Here is a 21,370-nt window from a genome sequence, read left to right on the forward strand (position 1 = left end):
AGACTTTTCTGCTCCGGTTTAAACAGCTTTGACAGAGTACAGGTGCTTGGTGGCTTATAGGAATGACCCAACTTGCCAAAAATCCCTTCAACACCAGAGTTGACAAAGTTAAGATAAACATATAATCCCCAGCGATAAAACTCTGCAACAGTAAAACAACACTCAACCTGGAGGCGTCCCCAACTTTCACATGGAACAGCTGGCATTAAAGAGAGAGGCCTGGTGGATGTATTAGAGTCAAAGGCACGAAGGGAGATTAGAGACTCTTATTTCTCAATGTGATAGAGCATGAGTTGCATTCGATTACACATCCTCATCTGTCTCGCAGAGTTTTAAACTAAAAGAAATATATTGTTCTGTTTACACTGTTGAACCCTGGGTAGTGTCAACGGATGAGGGCTGTGACTGAGCCTGGAGGTATGGGGTGTAAGGAGCCCCATAAGCTTGCAGGCCCAGTGGAAGGTTACTTACTTCTCAGCCTGGTTTCTGGCATGTAGTCGGCTTTGTCGTGGACCCACTCAGGACGGTGAGGCCGGATGTTGGCTTGGGAGGCGGCGTAAGCCACGGGGTCATTGCTGACCCAAGCGGTCAGGTAGATGTAGAAAGCGTTGGGATTAATGATGCCGTCTGCATCCACCAGGCGCCGTTTAGTCAGCTGCAAAATGGGCAGAACAGAAGCCTTTCAGAGGGGTGCTTGGGGTAAACACACTCCTGCCTAGAGAGAATAGAAGTGGAGCTCTGCACCAGCATTTGCAGCAGAGGAGAGAATGCCCACTGTTTGCAAGTACAGAAAATCCCATCAGTACACCTTTGGTTTCTTTCAAAATGCACTTATCAGAGGATGCAATAATCGGCATGTTTATAACACACACACACAGTTCTGCAGACGGCCCAGGAATGGACTGAACCAATTAGATCTGAATGCTAAAAGACTGTCTGCAGCCAAGGCGGAGAATGAACAAGCTAAAGAAACATATTTATAGGAGAGGAAGGGGGAAAAAAACCTGGCAAGAATCCCCATACACGTCTGTGTGCAGTTAACCTCTGCTGTTAACACTAAAGGAAATGCCACCCAGTAAATGGAGGAGAGCTATAAAAATAAAACAACATCTGTATAAATTTTGCTAACACTAGCCTCCTATGACCTGTGTATTCAAAAAATGCCCATCGCCAGAAAGTGGAAGGGACGGGTGCACAACCTTGGTCTTTCTGGGAATCTTATTCTGAGAGGTGGTCACACATAGTACGCCACATCCTGTGAGGAAGCCAAATACTATGCTCCCTCTAAAGTGGGTCTGTGGGCCTTGCATAGGTGAAAAACATCAACAGACAGATATACATAGACACACACGTATGTATGCATATACTTTTTCCTCTTTACTTTAGATTGAGAACTGGTTCCAATGCTTTCGGTCTTTTTTAACAAAATGAAAACACCAGTGACAGAAGTTAATAGAGAAAGAGTGAAGGAAGAAAGTGGAGGAGAGTGAGAGAACTAAATTTTAGGGATCTGGATTCAATTAATCCACAGGATATGTAACAACTGTACGTCTTCAAGCCGTCTTTGGAATTACATAGTACAGCTCACGGCCTCCGCGCACACAGCACGCTCTTATCCCTCCCAGGCAGAGGAAATGATGTCCAGGGGCCTGGCCCAATCACATTTGTTCCATAGTGTCCCTGGTCCCTAAAACCCAACCCAGCCCCCGGGCATCCCCGCTATCTCTCAGACAGACGCCTCTGCCCGCATCCCTGTCAAACCAGACAGCATGCCCCATGTGGCCATAAAGCACCAAGTTCACACTTCATAATAACTCTGAACAATGTACTTTGTAAATCTGTCACCTTTAATGCCAGCAAAAAAGGGGAGACAATAAACAGAGCTGCTAGGAAGATCATTAGCATGACGGTTTTCTGCCTGAAGTAAGTAAGCAAGTAAGCTACAAAGACCAGAGGGAATAGGACCTGGGGAAGCCAGTAGTGGGGCTGGACTCATTTGAAATCTGAAGGGTCCAAACGACCTCCCCAGCATGCCCAAGGAATCAAAAGGGATATGCCGGAATCCAAGTGTCACAGCGAAGAGGCAAATGCAGTTGGAGAATATGATTACCAAATAGAAACAGTTCTTCTTACTTAGGGGGTAAGCAAAACAGTGAGTCCACTCAGATTCCAAGGATCTGCATTTCCATCTGTCTCGCTCATGAGAGAGCAATCTGTCTGTCCTCCTCTACCCCTTAGGCCACAGTGATGCAAAGGAATCAAACATAACAAATCTTCCTATCCTTCTAGTAACCTCTCCTAACCCATCCATCCACCCCAAATTCTATTCTTTCAAATTCTGCTCCCCAATGGATCCACCTTTCCAAGTTTGAATAAAACCAAGACTGACATGGTAACAAGCACTAGAATTCAAAAGAGAACAATGCAACACAGTAAGTCTAACATCTGAAAGAGTCTGCATTGCCTCAACTATACTTTCTTCTGACAATTGCTCTGAAGGTAAGTAACACACTTGCCCCACTTGACAGATGAGCAAGGTGAGTCTCTCTGGGTTGCCTGCAGTCACACGATTTGCTGGTGGAATGAAGAGAATTAGAGCCAACTCAATATTCATTCTTCCAGCCCCCGATGCCTCAGATCTGCAGAGAGCACAGGCTGGGATTGCATGCTGTCAAGCAGTCTTCAGTGGCAGTTGCCCCAAAGCCCTGCTCCACGACACCCTCCGAAGCTCCCATGGTGTAAGGCAGTGAGTGTACCTGGCTGATGTCGATGGGCTTATCACGGCTGCCGGTTTGCACCAGGAGTTTGTAGGCAAGGACCCCATCATCTGATCCATTTTTGTAATTGTTTGGCATGATTTTCCCAGTTTCCCAGTCACTGTCAAATGCATCCTGAAGTCCTAGAAAAGGCAAATGTGTGTAATACATTATAACTCTTAACCAGAATGATCCTGGTCCTAACAGGGTGCGCTGAGGACAGTGGAGTGTTTGCCATCAACCCCAAACACTCTGTATTCTACTTGTATTTCACTTCATGTGACACTATTAGATTTTTCGTGAATGAACTTCAGGTTGCTGATAATCACTGTCTCAAAGGCAGAAGGGGAGAATATTCATTTCTAGGAAACAAATACACATTTTACCTCAAAAAGCCCCCCAAACTCCCCTTCTTCTCCCGCATGACAAAAGAAAGCAAGAGGGCTGGGTGAGAAAGACACACCAGGTCCATTCACTGTTTCGTGCCACATCAGGTGCTAAGCCATGGGTTCCCCGATACAACCAGAAATTCCACTCAGAGCAGGAAAAACACATTCAAACTCCCAACTTCAAACGGCAACTCAGTTGCTTCTCCAGCCCAGGGTGAGTGAACATGATTCTGTCAATTTGTTCCATCTGTTCGACTTGTGGAGCTAATACAAGCTGTGGGATCGGCTGCCAGGTTGTGTAAAGATCACAGCCGACACCTATTCACTCTGGACTGTTCTCTTCCTCTCTGCCACCCTTCCTCCAAGAGGGGGTGTGGAGGAGAGAGGAGGAGGGATCTTGTGTGCATGTGTGTGCAGGGAAATACCTCACAGGGTAAATTTGGATCAGATTGAGAACAGGAAGCCACAGGCCAATAGAAGGGGGCTCTGTGAGAACAGATGACAAACCGCAAGGCCAAGGAGGGGAAGGAAAGAGCTTTCTGGGCTTGGGGGATGGGCGCCCACCAGCCCACCACACACAGCTGCGCTTGGCCTCTGTAATCAAAACCATCATTACAGACCTGACGGTTTGGCTACAGCTGTAAAGAGATAAGCGTGTTGGAAGAGAAAACAGGGCCCTGGTGACCCGGCCCTTGGGTCTGAGCAATTGCTGGCTCACACACACTCTCCTCTGACACACCCCCCCTCTTCCGTCGCCCTGCTCCCCCAAACCACCTCCCACGTTGAGCTCCCAAGCCCCAGCAGCCCAGGAAGCCACATCTTCTGAACCAGCTGCACGTGCACGGGTTAGACGTGGCCAGTAAGGAGGGAGAAGGGTTTGTTTCATTTCATGACACGCCCCCGCTCCCCGCAACATACAGAACTGGTTCCGTTCGTGCTCAAAATGGTTAAACTCTTGGGGTTTGGAGTTGGGGGGAGAAGGGAACACAGGACTCTCTCTCTCGTTCTCTCTCTCTGTCCCAACTAAGCCTTCCTTCCGACATTGCTGTGGGCTTTGTTTTCACAGGAACAATTTGGGGATGAGGGCCTTGGGCTCGGTGGTGAAAGAAGGCCCTGTTTGGGGAACGTGGAGTGGCCGCGGGGCCGGGCGGGGAGACCACCGGGATGGCTGCGCTCCCCTCTCACACAGACGGTTTTTCATAGCGAGGCATGCATACAACCATCAGTATTGAACAGATGTTATTTTATTACCTAAAGCCTTTTTTTTCTGTTTTTGAAAAAAATAAACAGGAGAGAAAAAAACAACCCCTACCAGAAAAGAGGCCTGTTTTGTTTTCCTCACCATAATAGAATTTCCATCACTTTGTGGCTTGTATGGCACTTTAACCCTTTCCTCTTGACCTGCTAATCCTGAGGGGCAGCTCATGCTTATTGTGAGTGTGGGGCTGTCTAACCATTTTACATTGATTACCCCTCGTTGAATTCTTAAAACGACCTCAGGAGATAGCCTACTAGTATTATGGTTCCCACTTTACAGATGAGGCTTGGGAACGTGAAGTAACTTGAGGAAAGCCACCCAGCAGGTAAGTGCTGGAGCTAAGCTTTGAACCCAGGCAGCCTCTTCCAGAGTCAGCTGGAACCACAGATGCTCTAAATTGCCCTGAATGCACTATGGTGCCCAGGAAACAAACATCTGCTGAAGGCACGAGAATAAGATAGCAGAGTTAACGTGGGCACCAATGACATCTGGTGGCAAATAGGGGGCCCCAAAAATCTGAGTGTGGTTTTAAGATATTTATACTCTAAGACTCTGGGGACACCCTAGAGTGAAACAAGGAAAGAAAGATCTGATTTGGGGAGGTCAACCCTGTTGGCAATTCCACTCAACTCATCACCTACGCTGCTGGCCCCCTACTTGCCATTCACTCTGCTGGGGCTTCACGATGAATGAGAAATAATCACTGACTTCACAGAAAAGTTAAGTTCTTTTATAATTAGTGTATTATTTTCTGATTAATTATCAAAAGGCTCAAGTAACAATGGTTTGGCCTAAGTGCACGCACACTATACAGTCTTGACACAAAACAAGGAACAAGGATTTGCTTCTTCCCTTGGCCAAATATTTCACATTCCAACACATGCATACTGTAGGAAAGAACTGTGACGTTTCACTTATTTTATGGCAAAACATGAAAGTTTTAGCTAGACCTTTTTCATTTAAAATATTTTATACTAGAAATGATTTTCTAGTGTGAAGTTCTGAGTTAATTATCTCAATTGCCAATTTTTCTTTGATACAGGACACTAAAAAGAAAATGCTAATCTAAATTTTATTTGCATATTTCAGTGTGAAATATAAACAACTACCACTTGTACAGTGTGGTTTTTATCTCCAAGGTCACCTTATTTGCATGTATGTTTAAAGGTGACATTTGAGGTAATTTCTGTATTACCATTATACATTTTTATGAGTAAATCCCTCCTCCCCCCAAAACTACTGGAATGTTGCTAAAGACCAATGGGATGACATGGTTTGTAATGGTCATTCCATTAAAAACTAATGAGGGTCCCATCACTTAGCAACCACACAAAGTGCTTTGAAGGAAAGCTGACTCAAGGATAACTACTTCCTAAGAGGAAATGTTCAAAGACCAAATCAACCACTCAATAGGCCTGAAAAATGTCTAGGCAGCTGGTGGTCCCAGTATATGGCCATTCCGTGTACACTGCTCTGCTGGACCTTGGCAGAGTCAGATGCAGAGGTCTAGGGCTGGCTGGGACGCCGACCAGTGGGCATGAATGGATCTTACTTGGTCTAGGTGGGTGCTGTTCACTTAGCAATCAAAACATGATTCAAACGCACCTTTTAAAAAGATTCCCAAGTCCAACTGCTTTAGGTCTTTAAAGGGATGAAAGCATGGGGATAATTTACAATAGGCTATAAAAAGGTTAGCCCTCTGCACTGCCTGGAGACAATGCCCCTCTACCCTCTTCCGAAGCTCCGCCTAACATGCCATATTGAACATCCAAAGGAATGGCCGAAGACATTGAAATCAATTCCAGGATAACCCTCCTTTGCTCAGATACTGGCAGTGCTCTGCAGATCTCTTTGTTATTTGTGGCAAGTTATTTGCATGTCTTTGGCCAAAGGGGGAAAAATGAAAAGCAGGGAATCTCTCAACTTTCTCTTCCTCTTTTGATTCATTATCCGAACAAAAAAAAACCCACTGCTTCCCAAACTACTGTAAAAAATAAGACTGGGAACAAATTCAAGTTAATCTCACGAGCATGTTAAAAAATAATGTTAATGTCATGTAGTTCTCTTTGCCTTCCTCAGAAAAAGAGGTCAAATCTGGTATACATGCACGAACAAAATTCTAGGAACACGAGTCAAAGACAGAAACTGTACTGAAGAATTTTCAATCAAATTCAAGTTGTTTACCATTTCATGCAAACTCACAGGGAAATTGGCTGCTTAATTTTTACATACAAGTGTATTGACTTAAGACCAAAAAAGGCACTTAAATCTGTGTTTAAACAAGCCTAATTAAGTGGGAAATTAAGACAATCATTTGGATAACTTAAGCCAAAAAATGTTGGGGCCATAATTATTTGGGTATTTCAGTAAGAGTATTTTTGCTTGAATTGTGTGGATAATTATCTTGATTCTCCACTTTACTTTGCATGTGTCAACACAGAATAAATGAACAGATGTTCTTAGAATCACTGAATACATTCATATTCAGTCAGCAGTTAGGAGCAAGTTTAGGCCCTCTTTCTCTCCAGTTGACTACTATTTCCTAGAAATGTTTCTAAGAGCAAGGTAAGAAGCTAAGAAAGGCATTTTAAAGCACAAATTGATTATTTATGATATACTATGCGATGTGATCAAGCAATTAAGCTTACTCCATATGTTAAGTCAAAAGATGGTCAAAATATGGAATTTTAAATTATATTCACCAATGATGCAAAACTACTGATGTAGTAAGTTACAATTTGGCAGTGAGTCAGCCTAGAAATTCCATTAACACTTGGATTTCACTTGGTCACCAAACTAGCCACTATTAAAAAAAAAAAGAGTACTAGAAGCATCCAGCTCCATATTTTATAACCTACTTTCCCATTTCCTGCTTTAAAATGCCTTTCTCAGCTTCTTACCTTGCTCTTAGAAACATTTCTAGGAAATAGTAGTCAACTGGAGAGAAAGAGGGCCTAAACTTGCTCCTAACTGCTGACTGAATATGGATGTATTCAGTGATTCTAAGAACATCTGTTCATTTATTCTGTGTACTCATAAATTCTTACAGAAGTTCCTGAATCAGCCATTTGAACTGTTTGCATCGTTTTATAGGTAAAAACCAGATTTGGGAGCTGCCCCAGAAAGAGTCTATATAAGAATTTTAAGCAACACTTAGAAGTCAATGAAACATGTCAGTGTTACATTATAATCTAACACTTTAATAAAGTGAACAAAGGGAACTTGTAGAAGCTGAACACACCAAAGACCAAATGGTGAATGTTTACAAAGGACAAGGGCCCTCCAGCAGCATCTTACCTTGGAGCCAGTCTCTGAAGTAGTGCAGCCACATTTTGGGAAGCTGTTTATTTTCTTCCAACATGACATACTTCACATTACTGAAACTCTTATGAAGGTCGTAAAGTAAGTGCTGGATATTCGGGTAGTCTGCTTTCTGAGTGACTATATACATGTTGTAGAAAGAGAAGTATTTGAACTGTGCAGCAATAAAGTCATATTCTCTAGTTTCCCGAGGCACAATGTCTGTAAGGTCCAGCCCATCACGCACTCGGGTGGTCCCATAAAGACTGACCCCCAGCAGGCCCAGGAAAAGGAAGATCACCACCACCTGCAACAGAATAAGGGGCCCGAGGTCAGACCCGGAGGAACATAACCGACTCTCCCTTGACAAAGATGGGCAGTTTGGTTTATACCTCACTCTTACCATCACACTGTCCAGATGTACAGTGTAGGGGTCGTTTTCCCAGAGGAAAAAACATAAAATCATGGTAATCGTATTTTTTAAACCAGCTCATTTAGAATAAAATCTTTAAAATGCAAGGAGTTGATGTAAACTGAAAGAAACATTTGCCACATAGAGATGCACTCCTGTAGAAGATGAGCTCATTACAATGGCCTCAAGCTCTAAATGGACTGACTCGTTAGGAGGCCTGAAATACATCACATCTGAGGAAGTAATCTGATGAATTCCAAAGGTGCCTGCTCTGTTATTTTTTGCAGACAGTACGAGTCTTCTGTTTTGGTAATTACCTTGGCTTTTGGTTTCAAGAGGAAAGGGGCATAGTGCTTCTTGGCAAAAGATGAGAGAGTCCACTTGCTGCAGGGGGGCTCAAGGCAGTGGAGGCTAGAGTCAGAGAACTGGGAGAGCAGGTCCCTCGTGGAGCTGGTGCTCTCGGGGCTCTGGCAGCTGAGCGTGTCCTGGGCCACGGTGACGGGCTGCACGGAGATCTCGGAGCGCGGCTCGGCAGTGGTGTAGTACACGTGCGTGTGTGGGTCGTACTCCGTGCGAAGCTGCACCGTGGATTGCATGGTGATCTGGGTTTCGTGGGCGAAGCTGTGGCTGCTGTAGGGGGGCGGGGGGCTGTAGCGGGTGTTATTGTGAGTCTCCGTGTAGGCCTGGGGTTCAACCTGAATCACTCTGCTGACACAGGGGCTGAAAGAGGGGGAAATATGTTGTAATGGTATACCGAAACAGGGAAACGGCGCTTTCATTTTTGCCAATGACTGATATTATCCACTTTACACAGCTCTGATTTAGGAGCAAAACATAGCACTGAACTCCACAAACACCATCCGGTTTATCTATCTGGACACAGACATGAGTCAATCAAAGGAGGCCAAATGGATGGTTGATCCTGAATTTGGCTGACAAAAATCAAGTTACATGCTGATGAACCTCTTAATGCATAATTCCTTTAAAAAAACCCAAAACCAAACCACCCAAAGGGTGATATGTTTTCCAGATGGTGGTTTTCAACCTTTGTTCTGCCCTAATCCATAGAGATACAACACATTCCCAACAATCAGCAATATTGGTGTGTGGTAAACTATGATCATGTGTATCACAACCTCGGGGCTGTAAGAATGTTCAGTCGAGGGAGGGGAGAACCCCAGTGACTCCGATGTCCCCCAGAGGAAGCATCCTCTGTCCATTATCTCCCCTGCGTTCATCACACTGTTAACTACGCTTCCTTCTAAGTTCACAGACTGAAAATTTCTCTAAACATTACCACTCTGTTCCCAACAAATAAAGGCCACAGGGGACAGAAAATGTACCTTGTAAAACAGCAGAAAATATCCAATCTCCTGTCCTCACGTCGATACAAATCCATGCTGAGAATTGCAGGAAAAATCAGCAGAACCATAGCAAAATTGAATACCACTACTACAGCCGCCTGGGAGAAAAAAAAATGTAGAGGTCACTAATACATTTCCTCCCAGTCAGAGGACTGCTTTGAAAATAAAGATGCTTTAAACAAAATCTTTCTTTCACTTTCCTAACTGAGGTGTTTAAGCCTGAAATAGATGCTGGAGTTTCTCATCACTTTGCTTCTCGTCCTTCATTAAGAGACCATTTGACTAGAATAGAGGCTCCCATCATTCCTTTCCATCTCTAATAATTCCATGAGCCCACAGGGTACAAACACAGGAACTAAACTAAACCAAACTGACAAAAGCAGAACAGAGAATATGCTTGAGATGTTTTACTTTAAGATAAAAAGAAACATTTCCCTCTTAGAACATTTCTAAGAGTTCACGTAGCCCTGATTTTACACTTAGAAAATTTATATATAAAGTGGATCGAGTATATCCAAATGTCACCTTTAAAACACAAAATAAAAATTCAAACACGTCCCCTGAGGTTTTTAATAGGCACATTCCAAATAGCCTCTGGAGTAGCCTGTGGGGTGTGCGAGCGCAGTAACATAAAAGGTCAAGGAGAGTTAAGCAGAAATTCCTGTGTGTGATTCTAGCATGCAGAATAAATAAGTACGGATTCAAAAGTCACTCCATAACCTAGAATAAACACAGGGCTAGATTCTGTAGCGCTTTGGCAAATCTCCTGCTGACCTAGTAAAAATTACACAATTGGGCTGTTAATAGGGGAAAGTCAACAGAGGACAGTTGAAAGGGCTCTCCCGTACAGAAAGGCATGGAAAGAAGCAGCATGATGAAAAATGCAACTGGAATGCTAAGTAACCAAGAAATCATCAGAAAGTTTTTTTGAAAAATAAAAACTCTTACAAGGTTTTTCAAAGAACTGCTTAGTTCTAAAACCTTCTCAAACTGGGTAAACATTTCAGGGTGAGAAAAGAAAACCTGATTACAACTGGTACCAAACAATACCAGAGGAGAACCTTGCAAAGGTCTCTGGATAGTAATTTGTGAATTTATGCTTGAGGTGAAATAGCAAGCCCAAGTTCTGGAGAGATGCTTTTTTCGATAATTAATTCCCTGTCAAGTCTACAAAATCAAAAAATAACCAAGAGTCTCCTAAAAATGACCCAACCCCTCTCTTCTTAGTCTGCCTTGAAAATTCCTCATCAATTCAAAATATATGAAACATGTTAACTGGCCACTCTAATGTATATGAGGTACTTTAAAGACCTGCATAACATGTTATAAGCAAATCACTATTTTGACTAGAGGATTTATCTAAGAGGCAAATACAAAAAAGAAAAGTCAGGGCAGCGTATTGGGTACGGAAGACACAAATAAGACAAAATCAAGGAAAGACACAGCCAGAACTATAAACAAATTACAATCTAGGCTGACAAATGTAGTAAGAGAAGCATGCCAGGGTTCCAGAGTGGCTCAGAGGAGGAGGAGCATGCAGGTGGGGGTACACATGGGGGTGGGGAGAGTGGTCAGAAAAGGTTTCTTGGGAGATGGAGAAGACAAAAAAGGATTTGGGGAGGACCAGGGAGGAAGGATGCATGGAGGAAATCCGATAGGCCGTGTCTGAGTTTAAAAGCTATGCAGCACTGCTGGGTTTAAAATTCTGTTGAGGGAAGAGAAAGGAGGAGGAGGAGTGATGGGAGGTCAGGTAGTTAAGTTACACACGATCCGTTCGATTCTTACAGCAACCAGGAGGCAGACGTTAGTCCTGCTGTCGACCCTTTACCTAATAAAGACCCGTGGTGCAGAGGAAGGTCACCTGCCTGAGGTTCCCAGTAAATCGGATTCAAACACAGGCTTGATGCCTAAGCCCCCAGCCCAGCTGGGACCTGGGAGTTCTTGTTAGATCTGATCACCTCCGGAAGGGACAGACACGGGGGCAGGGTTAGGATTCCTGACCAATCAGAACATAGGGGAGAATGCGTCTGATCCTCAAGGGTTTTCCAGGAAAACATAATCTTGGGGGGTGGAATCCTGTCAGCTTTTCTTTTTATTACAGTCATGCTTAGAATTCAGGAGTGTAATGCAGACAAGAAACTCTGGGCATCTCACTTTGAACAGAAGTTCCTGGGGATGAGGACAGAGACTGTGAAAAGATAAGCCATGCAGGTGTATACAGGTGGCCCAGATGTTGTGGCCAAAACAACACTGATGCTTTCTGCCGTGGCTGGGGAATGTATCCGATACCAGCCTCATCCATCAGAGAAATCTGATGGGCATCTTGCTTGGTCTGTTTGTGGTGGAAATGGAGAAATGAAAGAAGAAACCCAAGGTAGCTTCCCATCTAAACTTACTGTCCAACAGTTTATTACATATATAGGTAGGACATTTACTGATGAGAAAGTAGTAGAACTTCAACATCCTCTAAAGTGCACTGAAATAATAAAAACAAACAGCAAGGATTTCTCAGTTAGAGAGAAGTGTCGCTGCTAGAGCAAAGAGCACTTTAAGAAATTTCAAGTAAATCTGAAAAGATGACGGGGATGATCCTGCACCGTCAATCAATTCTAATTGCTGTGCTTAAAGGAAATGTCCCATTCCCCTGCAAAGTGTCTATGGGTGGCCCCACTGAGACACTTGCAGAGCAAAGAGGAACTGGCCCTGCCTAGAGGGGCCCTCGTCTAAACCCTCTTACCATTTGGAACAATAAGGCATTCTGTTCTGGGACTTTTCATTGAAGAACAAATACCATTCAGTTACCAGCAAAGCCCCAGTGTAGGGCATTCGTTCTCAAAGAATTATAGACAGTGCCACTGCTTTCTGGTATAGAGGTGGCATTTGGACAGATGGATAAAGATTGACAAGGAGATTTCTTTGGGAAAAAATTCTATTTATTTTGGCTACAAAGGTTACAAAATTGGAAAGGCTCCACAAGGAAAAGTTCTAAACGTGGGTTTATTACTGGACAGAACCATTTTGGATATGTCCTTCTGATGCTTAATCTATAGTATCCTGAAAATACAAATACAAATGAATACCCAAAGTTACAACTTGACACAGTTACTAAAGTAAAGAGAAACTATATAATGGTCAATTTCAAATGTCAATACCTTTTAAAGGGAACCAAGTGTAAAATTTCTGATGGCTACTGCAAAAATCATGGCATGCTCTTTTTTCTTAAATTTTCTATTCTTTTTTTTTTACTTTTTGTTTTTGTTTGTTTGTTGACAGAGAATGAACCAGTATCACAGGAAGCCATTCTCTAATAAATGAGAACTTCTAGAAGCTGTAGATGCAATTTCTAAAGTGATACTCCAGTGCCTTGGAATAGAAATGCAAAACCAACAGTATTCATTTCATCTCAGTAAGGTGCTTACCTTGGGAGAACTTAGCGTACTGGATTTTCTAAAAGGCGTAAGGAAAACTCATGTAGCTTTTCAGACCACCACACCATAGGATATCATTAAAGGAGAGTATGCCTTGATGAATCATCAGTTTGTACTGAGAGAGGAGAGGAGAAAATGAGAGAGAGGGACAAGAAAAGAAGGAGTGTGAGGTAAAGCAGATAAAGAACTGCGAGGGAAAAGGCAGGCAGAGAAGGACAGAGGCAGGAGGGAGAGTCCCACTGTTAAAAGACTCTAGGACAGTTTCTCAGTACCAGAATCTGCTGTATACGAGACAAGAGCAGGCTATCAAAGGGTGCTGCACACATGCATGCCTGTGCAAAAGGCATCCTAAAACTTCAGTTGTACCAATAAATTAGTGGGCATCTTTTATTTACCTTCCATATTACTGAGCAGTTAGATATATTTTCATTTTCCTTGAACTTTGGTCCCACTTTCAGATTTAATTTATTCATTTATTCACTCACTACTTCTATTTCTATTTTCTATATGTTTATAATAAAATGAAAATAAGCTTTTTTTTTAGTATTTTTCTTTTGGGGGGCCTGGTGGTCATAGTGATGGGTACAAAATCTTACACCAAATAGTACACAAGTCTAGTGTCCCAAATGCAGTAAGATCACTAGCTGCTTAGGCCTTTATCGGTAATTAGTGAAATAAGATTCATATCTGAAGGCTAAAAAAAGAGCTGAGTGTGTTGACAAAAATATAAATAGAAACCTAATCTATGATTTGTCAATTTCTCTTCCTGGTCACAATCCTTAGAACCTTTTGGTGATTAAAAGGAGTAAAGCAGTATGAATAAGCTGGATGGATGTAACAACAGTTTAAAAAGTGACACCAAAAATAGTTTCCTTTAAAAACCTGGCCATCTCATGAATCACTATCACATTGTAAGAGAGAAGGAAAAGGGAAAGCCACTGCTCCTTTAATCTTCCTTGGAAAACAGTTGGAGCTTTAAAATTTGAATTTAATTCACAAAACCTCAATAATATCCTTGAGAAATCAAAACCCTAAACCATTTCAGGCTTAGGAAGACCACGCCACAAACTGGGCAAGTAGCCTTCTTTATCTGCTGCGTTGACCAATTTCAGGATTTCCCATGAGTTTCAAGCAGCTGAAGAGCAATGCCAGTACTTTAACACCAAGGATAGAACTGACCATAGCTACATCCCCAGTCGCGGGAACTCTCCATTCTTACAATTCATGTTAGCTGGCTCTTTGGAAAAATATCTCAGAGGCCTCTAGATGTGAAAGGGCCTGGTTTGGAAGGACAGAACAGAACAATGATGGACCAAATTGCTCTGCATAAGAAAGGGAGAGGAATTCTGTGTTTTCTTGGGCAGCTTGAGAGTCCGGTAGGGAACCAAAAGGAAAGAGAAGAGGGGCCAGGAAGAACAAGGAAGGAGAGGTGGCAAGTAAGGGCTGGCCAATCCCTCCTCACACAGTGAGGAATCTAACGCTCAATTTTAAGTTATGGCCTGGGCTACACTGCAACCTCACCCTCATATCAGTGAAGTCTGCTCTGTGCAGCGGCTTTGTGCTGGGGGCTGCTTTAGGGAAATCAAGAGGTGGTAGCCAGCAGGGGAAGGGGGTGAGCACAGAAACTGAGAGTGGAGTTTAGAAGCAGGGACGAACAAGAGCTGGCTGCACCAGGCCCCAATCCAAAGGACTCCTGATTATCTGGAGTACGGGCTTATAGGCATCCCACATGGAGTGGCCCCGGTACCATTTTAGTTTAACTATAAAGGAAAGGGCAACTCCCAAGGCACTGGGTCATGAGGATACCCAGGCCTCAGGCTTCTGAGCTATAGGGTTTTAAAGGAAAGAAAGAACCCTAGAACTTTCTTTCAGAGGGAGTGTCAAGGTTATTGCTTCAAGAAGCATCTACCCAGAAGAAAGAGTCCCAAAAGCTGGCATGCTGCTTTACTTCATGGTGGTAGTACTGCAAGCACATCACTGGAGAAAAGCAGACCTGGAAGGCTCGCTGCTGAGTGCAGCGCTCACAGATCCCCCCAGATCTAGTCACTGGAAACTCACCTGCAGGGAGAATGCCCGCAGAGCGGGAATCGGGATCAACGCAGCCATAAAGAAGGCTGTGACGTTGCTGATGGATGTGAGGGCCACGCTGGCTCCCGTGCGCTTGAGACACTCCCCGGTCCTGTCCTAAGGATGAGAAACCACAGTGCTGAGAGCTGCACAGGGCGGAGTCCCCTCAGACCACAGACTGTGTGAACAATTCAAATACGTGGCAAAATAAGACAACTGGTAGTTTACAATGCTGACGTGAGGGGATAAGAAAGTGATATCTCTGCCTTTCCCTCTAACACCAACACTGAAATTCAAGTTTTCAGTGCTATCTATACAGTCATGTGTTGTTCATGGTTATTACTACCCAAAGCACAAAGCTGCAAGATAATGATTTAAGTCAATTTTTAATATGATTAAAAAGGGGCAAGGAGAAATGAGAACAAAGTAACCAAAAAACCCAAAGAAACAAATGTGCACTTTGGAACAAGTGTCCTGAGATGCTTTTAACTTACTTTACTTATTTAGAGTCAGTAACGTGTCATCTGACTTGGGACTGAAATATTTACTGGGCCAGATTGAGAAAAGTGAAAGGACAAACTCTCAGGAACAGAGAGGGGCTTCTGCTGTCCTCAAAGGTTTCTTCTTTCGTTTTTCTATTACCTCAAAAGGGATTCTTTTATTCTGTCCTGTTTCACTAAATGCATGCGCCAGAAGGAAAACATCATCCACACCAACGCCAAGAGCAAGAAATGGCAAAACCTGTAGTGAAAACACAGCACAGTGACATTAGACACATGAGGTCCAATTCTGAGAATTCTACAAAGCTATTTAAAACATTGCCACCAGCACCCCAAGTAGCTTACCCAAAGGATGGCTTACATGAACTCATGTGAAGAATTTAGTTTTATCTGATAGTTAGACCCCAAAGTCTAGCAGTTGTAGCTCACAGTAGATCTTGTCCATTACTATTTCTAAGCTCCACATACAATAATTTTTTTAAGTTAATAAATGAGAAGGAATTATACTCCAATAAAGATGTTAAAAAAAAAAAAATGAGAAGGAATCTAACTCATTTAAAGCAGTGGTTCTCAGAGCGTGATGCCTAGACCAGCAGTGTTAGGACCTGGCTAAAAATACAAATTCTCCACCCTCACCCCAGATGGACTGCATTAGAAACTCCGGGGATGGGGCCCAGCAATCAGTTTTCACAAGCCCGCCAGGTGATGCTAATGCACACTCAAGGTTAAGAACCACTGCTCGAATAAATGATCTAAATTCCACTGATAAATGAAGCATCTCTAACTAATCAACAAGCCCATTCAGACCTGCCCACTGTCAAGTGGTCCATTTAGAGACAGCAACCCCCTGAGAAATGGGGCATCTTAGTGGAAAAGGCTGGAAGACCCTTTAGGTGACATGGACACACTGGAGGCCAACTGGGCAAGCCCGGAGAGGGGTGTTTGTCAATGAACAGCAGACGGATGGCTCCTTTAGTACCTGAGTTGTTGCAGCATTAAAGGAAATCCCGATCAATGAGCACAGGCCCAATCCTGCAGCCACTGACAGTGCAACCAACAGGACACCAGCCAGCCCCACGGCACCCTGGGACTTGGAGCAGTCCCAGCGCAGCATGGTTAAACAGGCATAGGCAAGCTGCAAGCAGAACAGTTGGGCAGGGTGGTAGGGAGGTGAAGGAATGAAGGGGAATTGGAGGAGGGGGGAGAGGAGGAAGGGGGAGACACAAAACAAAAGCCAAACATTAGAATGTGTAAAGATTCTAATGTTTTCCCCCACCCATCACCCCAAATCAAAAGGTAGAACTTATTAAATCCAACAACGACAAAAATTTACATTACAGACATCATACGAAATGATACGAGTCAAAGATGGGCAAACTGCAAATGGTAATAAATGCTTTACACGACCACTTTTTAAACCGTTACGAAGCCGAGCTCTCTCTGTCTTGGATGCACGTGTGTGTTAAGAGCAGTTAAAAAGCAGGGGCAGTCATGGAAAGGTAAAAACTAAAAAACAAAACAAAGACGCCCCCTGAGAGAACTGAATTGATTGTTACCATCAGTAAATAGCCACTGGCCACTCGGATGACGCTGACATCGGAGAAGGACTTGAGGATGTCGTCCAGGGTCGTCGTGGTAAAGGAAAGCACCTTCTGGGTGGAGTTCTGAGCGACGCTTTGATGAACTACCTGCGGTCACAACGCAAGGATAAATTCCCAGATGGGATTAAAGCTACAATGAGCTTCAGGAGCACAGACCTCAGGTGACATGTCCCCTTTACCCAAGCCCCACTTTTTTCTGATGCCTCGAAAAAGAGCTCTACATGACTGGGGTTTGAACTTGGACTAACGTTGAAGGACCTGAGCCTGGGACAATGAAGGCTATTGCTAATCAAGTGAGAATGTGGTGCTGTGGTGAGCCGGTCAGCCTGTGTAATTGAAGTTTACTCCGACAGCCTTATTTATGCTATGTCCAAGACTACTATTCTCCTCTCCGTAACTCTACAACTGATTTGCGGGCCCATCAGTTCCCCCCTAATCCAAAACAACTCATTCTTATGGGCACTCCTCCCCCTCTTCATTTGCTGGCCACTTTTAAAAGGTCACATGCAGCTCAGTAGAGGTCACTGCTTGGGAAACAAAGGCCAGCTCCTGTCACATGACCTAACCAAGGGGACTGCAGCTGTGAACAGATTCTATGCCTTGCTAATGTTTTCCAGACACCTTTTCTTGCTAACCAAGTGTTTTTTTAAACACTGTTATGCCTTAGCTCTGGGGTTCACAATTGGTTACTCAAAATGTTTCAGGGCATCACAATTAGAATTAGCATCACCCAGATAATGAGATTTTCAATATAAAGAAAAGGAAAAAGTTTTCATCCCACCAAGTTCCCAGAATTACAATCAGTTCTGAAAATAAATTCTAATGAAAACAATGCTTTAAAACGTTAAAATGAAGTATTTAGTAACTAAGGGGTTTGTACTCAGATTCAAAGGGCGTCAGAACGCCACCCACTTACCTCCACATACGTCCTCTGCCAAGCCTCCAGGATGGCTGCTGCCTTGTGTTCGTTCCAGTTGATGTGCGAGACATACTCATAACCCTTGAAGTGTTCGTACATTTGCTTGGGAGTCATTAACTGAAACATGGTCTGCAAGGCGTGGGCACTGTGATGGGGTGGAAAAGGCACAACATCAGCATCCCCAGGAAGCAGCTCTCACTGTGCAAAATCCCCACCGAGCACCCCCGACTCACTCGCAGCCATTCTGTCCTACATGAGCACATGTTTCCATTAAAATGGGACCTGGATGGTTATTTTATTTAATAGATTGATGTACCATACTAAAGGTGTAACCTTACAAACCTTTTACAGATACACCCCCAAATTAAATTAATAGGCAATTTCCTTTCTCAGTTTCTAGTCAACGAAACAGGAAGGGTAGTGGAGTAGATAGCCTGATCAGATATGCTGGGCTCAGCGCTGCACGCCTGCTTGTGCAGAAATCCCAGACGACAGCTCTCCCGAGGGAGAAATCTCAGACGGAGTGCCTGACACTTGACGGAGAGGAGTCCACAAGTGCACAGAGGATAATTCTTATTTAGCCGTCAGTCGTTGGTCTTTCCCGTTAACAGTCTGTGATGGGAGTTCAGCTCATATCATTTAACTCCACATGGTATGACCAATTCCTCTTGCCTACTTTACAGTTGCCCCAATTTTCTACATCATGGGTAGATCTTCTAAAATCCTACAATCACTAACTACAGTCTCGATGAAAATGATAAATCTGCTCTTGAAAAATTCCCCATAAGGTGCTTTTTTTGAGCTGGCCTAGTCCACTAATATTTCCTAATGTTCTATTACACCAGACAGCTAGCTAGGATAACAGTTACGTATTAATACAAATACACTTGCAGACGTCAGAAGGGAAGTGGTTTCTGAGGCAAGGACAAAAAATAGATGGCTTGGATTTTCCTCCGTGTGCTGGATTACCTGACAAGCTTTCCAGTGCTGTTCTTGACTGTGCCACCCACAATCAGTTCCTCCTGCCAGTGCATATACTTTCTGGATAATCCATGACACCCACCATTCAAAACAAGGGCCATATCAAGAGGCTAAAAATAAAAAGACAGCCTCATAATTACAGGAATTAGTAGGCAGGTCACATGCCTTGTTAAAATCCAGTGCATTAAGGGCTTGTTTGTTTCAGTGAGAACATTAATAACAAGGCTAATGAGAGGCGTATGGCAAATCTTACAGCAAAATTTAGCTCTTTAAACAAACTTAGTTCCATAGACCAAAAAAGTCATTGAGAATGAAATCTTAAAAAATAAAAATAATAGAACTAAAAATGGGGGCAAATATCAAGCTTTTCTCCCTTCCCCTCCTGAGGAGCAATCAATGGCTGTACTTACTTTGGTTGCATTTTTGTTGGGGGCTGTGGCAGGGCAGTCTGGATCAGCCGGATTGAGGCAGGGCCGGTCCATGTAACCATGACCAACTTCAGCCTTATTCAGCATTTCCTCCCAGCTGTCCACTTGATAGTTTATTTTCTTTAACTCTTCTAGGAATTCCAAAGGGTCAAAGTTTGTCCACTGCAAAGGAGGCTTACCTCTGTGAAAGAAATTAGGAGGCAAGACAATGAAAAAGAGGCTTCTAAGCCCTTAGTAAAATAACAAGACTGAATCTATTGCATCTGGATTGTATGATGCTTTTTGGGGATACAACTGTTAATTCTGGGACCTTGGCACAAAAACCAAATGCTCCTTTCCAGTATACCTATATGCAAACTTAAGTCAGGAAAATAATTCATGAATGAATATGGCAAACAGAGAGCTTATAAATTAACAAAAGTACCAAAGAATCTTAACTTGCTGATATAGTATATTTAATACCTAAAACCAAAATCAACCAAATGGGTGCTTCTAAGCAGAAAACTGAGACCCAAAATTAAGGGGGGGGGGGCGCAGAGGAAATCACAATGTCAAATTAGCACTTGCCAGCCTAATAAATGCTTTGTAAATGTCATCAATCAAAATATTTGATCTCCATTACCTTTAATAATCCCATACTTATGAGCTCTCTCTGACAGCCTGGCAGTCAACCCCACAAGCCCCCTGCTGCCTCTGCCATCACCGCCATCAAGGCCACTTCCCCCCACACTCACTTTTGAATTTGTGCTGCTGACAGACCAGAAAGGCTTTTGGCTGCCTGTTATGTGGTTCAAACCACACTGTAGCTGCTTAACCAGGCTGAAGTCATTATTCAGAATCTCCCAACCAGAAAACACAAAACCCCTTATTTCCCACCTAAAACTGTACACTGAAGGTCAGGGTATGGCCACTGCAAATTGCTTTTGCAGATATGTGCAAGCTAGGAGAGAAACAATAACCCAAGCACTAACTCTTGCATAATTAACTGAAAATGTCTACACTGATTAACAATTATTCTTTAAATGATGCGGTATACATAATATTCAACTGCTAAACTGTGAAGCATCCCCTACCATGACCTTCAAAGACAGTGGATTTCCCTCTTAAATGCCATTAATGTGATCCAAAGAAAGGTTAGCATTTCACTTAACAGGAAGATCTTGAACTTCAACATGTACCCACTAATAAATTCTCTCCTTAAAAAATAAGCTAAACCTACGTTAAGTGCTTGGTCTGCAAAACTGCAAATATTTTAAAGAGTTAAAAATCACACATACTCTGAAATAATTTGCATTTTATTTGCATATAAATAGGCTGGTAAAAGTGAATGAAATTTAATGCCTACAGAACTTTTTTTGAAAAGAGGAGAAACATTCTGCCGAAGTGCCTTCTCCCCCAACTATTCACTCAAAACATGCACATGGAATTTCAATGTTTTTATTTCTTGTTCAAAACTGAAATAGAATAAACAATGATAAGGTAACATCAGAAACATTCTAGAGTTTAGAAATCACAGACGTCAGAAAACAAGATCACACACTTACAGTAGGTATGCTGTCCCAGACTGTAGCTTCGCCCCTTCCCAGAAGCAGTCCAAAGGTGTAATAATTAAACAAGGGTAAAGATATTCTATTATCTGTCAAAGTTGAAAAGAATAGGCCACGCATTAGGCTAATGTATACCACTGGGCTATTTGAGAATTTCTGAGAATTTTTTGCAAACAAAAAGAAAATATACCTGATCCATGTAACCTGTTTCTGTGATAAGTTCTCCAGATTTATAACACAAATGTTCCAATTTCCATTGCCTATTAAAATAAAAAGCAGAGACAAAAGTTTCTTATTGTAATAAAGGAAATGTGTGAAAATCAGAACTACAGAACATAGAGAACTGCAATTTTGATCACTTTTCAGTATCTGTCAAAATGAGCAGAGCTTTGCCAAATAGATTCAACAAGCTTGCTTTAA

General features: G+C 42.9%; 1 protein-coding gene across 3 annotated transcripts in view; it reads right to left on the reverse strand.

Moving 5' to 3' along the window:
* PTCH1 (patched 1) overlaps positions 1-21,370 on the reverse strand; it is a 58,444-nt gene that overhangs the window by 15,459 nt on the left and 21,615 nt on the right. For 2 of the 3 annotated variants that reach the window (XM_061200584.1, XM_061200583.1), the window contains exons 4-17: positions 21,141-21,210; positions 20,948-21,039; positions 19,386-19,584; positions 18,964-19,085; positions 17,992-18,139; positions 17,031-17,162; positions 16,454-16,609; positions 15,617-15,715; positions 14,966-15,091; positions 9,459-9,577; positions 8,433-8,835; positions 7,701-8,010; positions 2,757-2,899; positions 472-655 (exon numbers count right to left, since the gene is read on the reverse strand). In XM_061200584.1, coding sequence (XP_061056567.1) covers positions 472-655; positions 2,757-2,899; positions 7,701-8,010; positions 8,433-8,835; positions 9,459-9,577; positions 14,966-15,091; positions 15,617-15,715; positions 16,454-16,609; positions 17,031-17,162; positions 17,992-18,139; positions 18,964-19,085; positions 19,386-19,584; positions 20,948-21,039; positions 21,141-21,210 — 2,303 coding nt within the window. The remainder of the gene's footprint in view (positions 1-471; positions 656-2,756; positions 2,900-7,700; positions 8,011-8,432; positions 8,836-9,458; positions 9,578-14,965; positions 15,092-15,616; positions 15,716-16,453; positions 16,610-17,030; positions 17,163-17,991; positions 18,140-18,963; positions 19,086-19,385; positions 19,585-20,947; positions 21,040-21,140; positions 21,211-21,370) is intronic. The other variant, XM_061200585.1, reaches the window with a different exon arrangement.

This window comes from Eubalaena glacialis, chromosome 9 (genome assembly GCF_028564815.1).
Source record: "Eubalaena glacialis isolate mEubGla1 chromosome 9, mEubGla1.1.hap2.+ XY, whole genome shotgun sequence".
Classification (NCBI taxonomy): Eukaryota; Metazoa; Chordata; class Mammalia; order Artiodactyla; family Balaenidae; genus Eubalaena; species Eubalaena glacialis.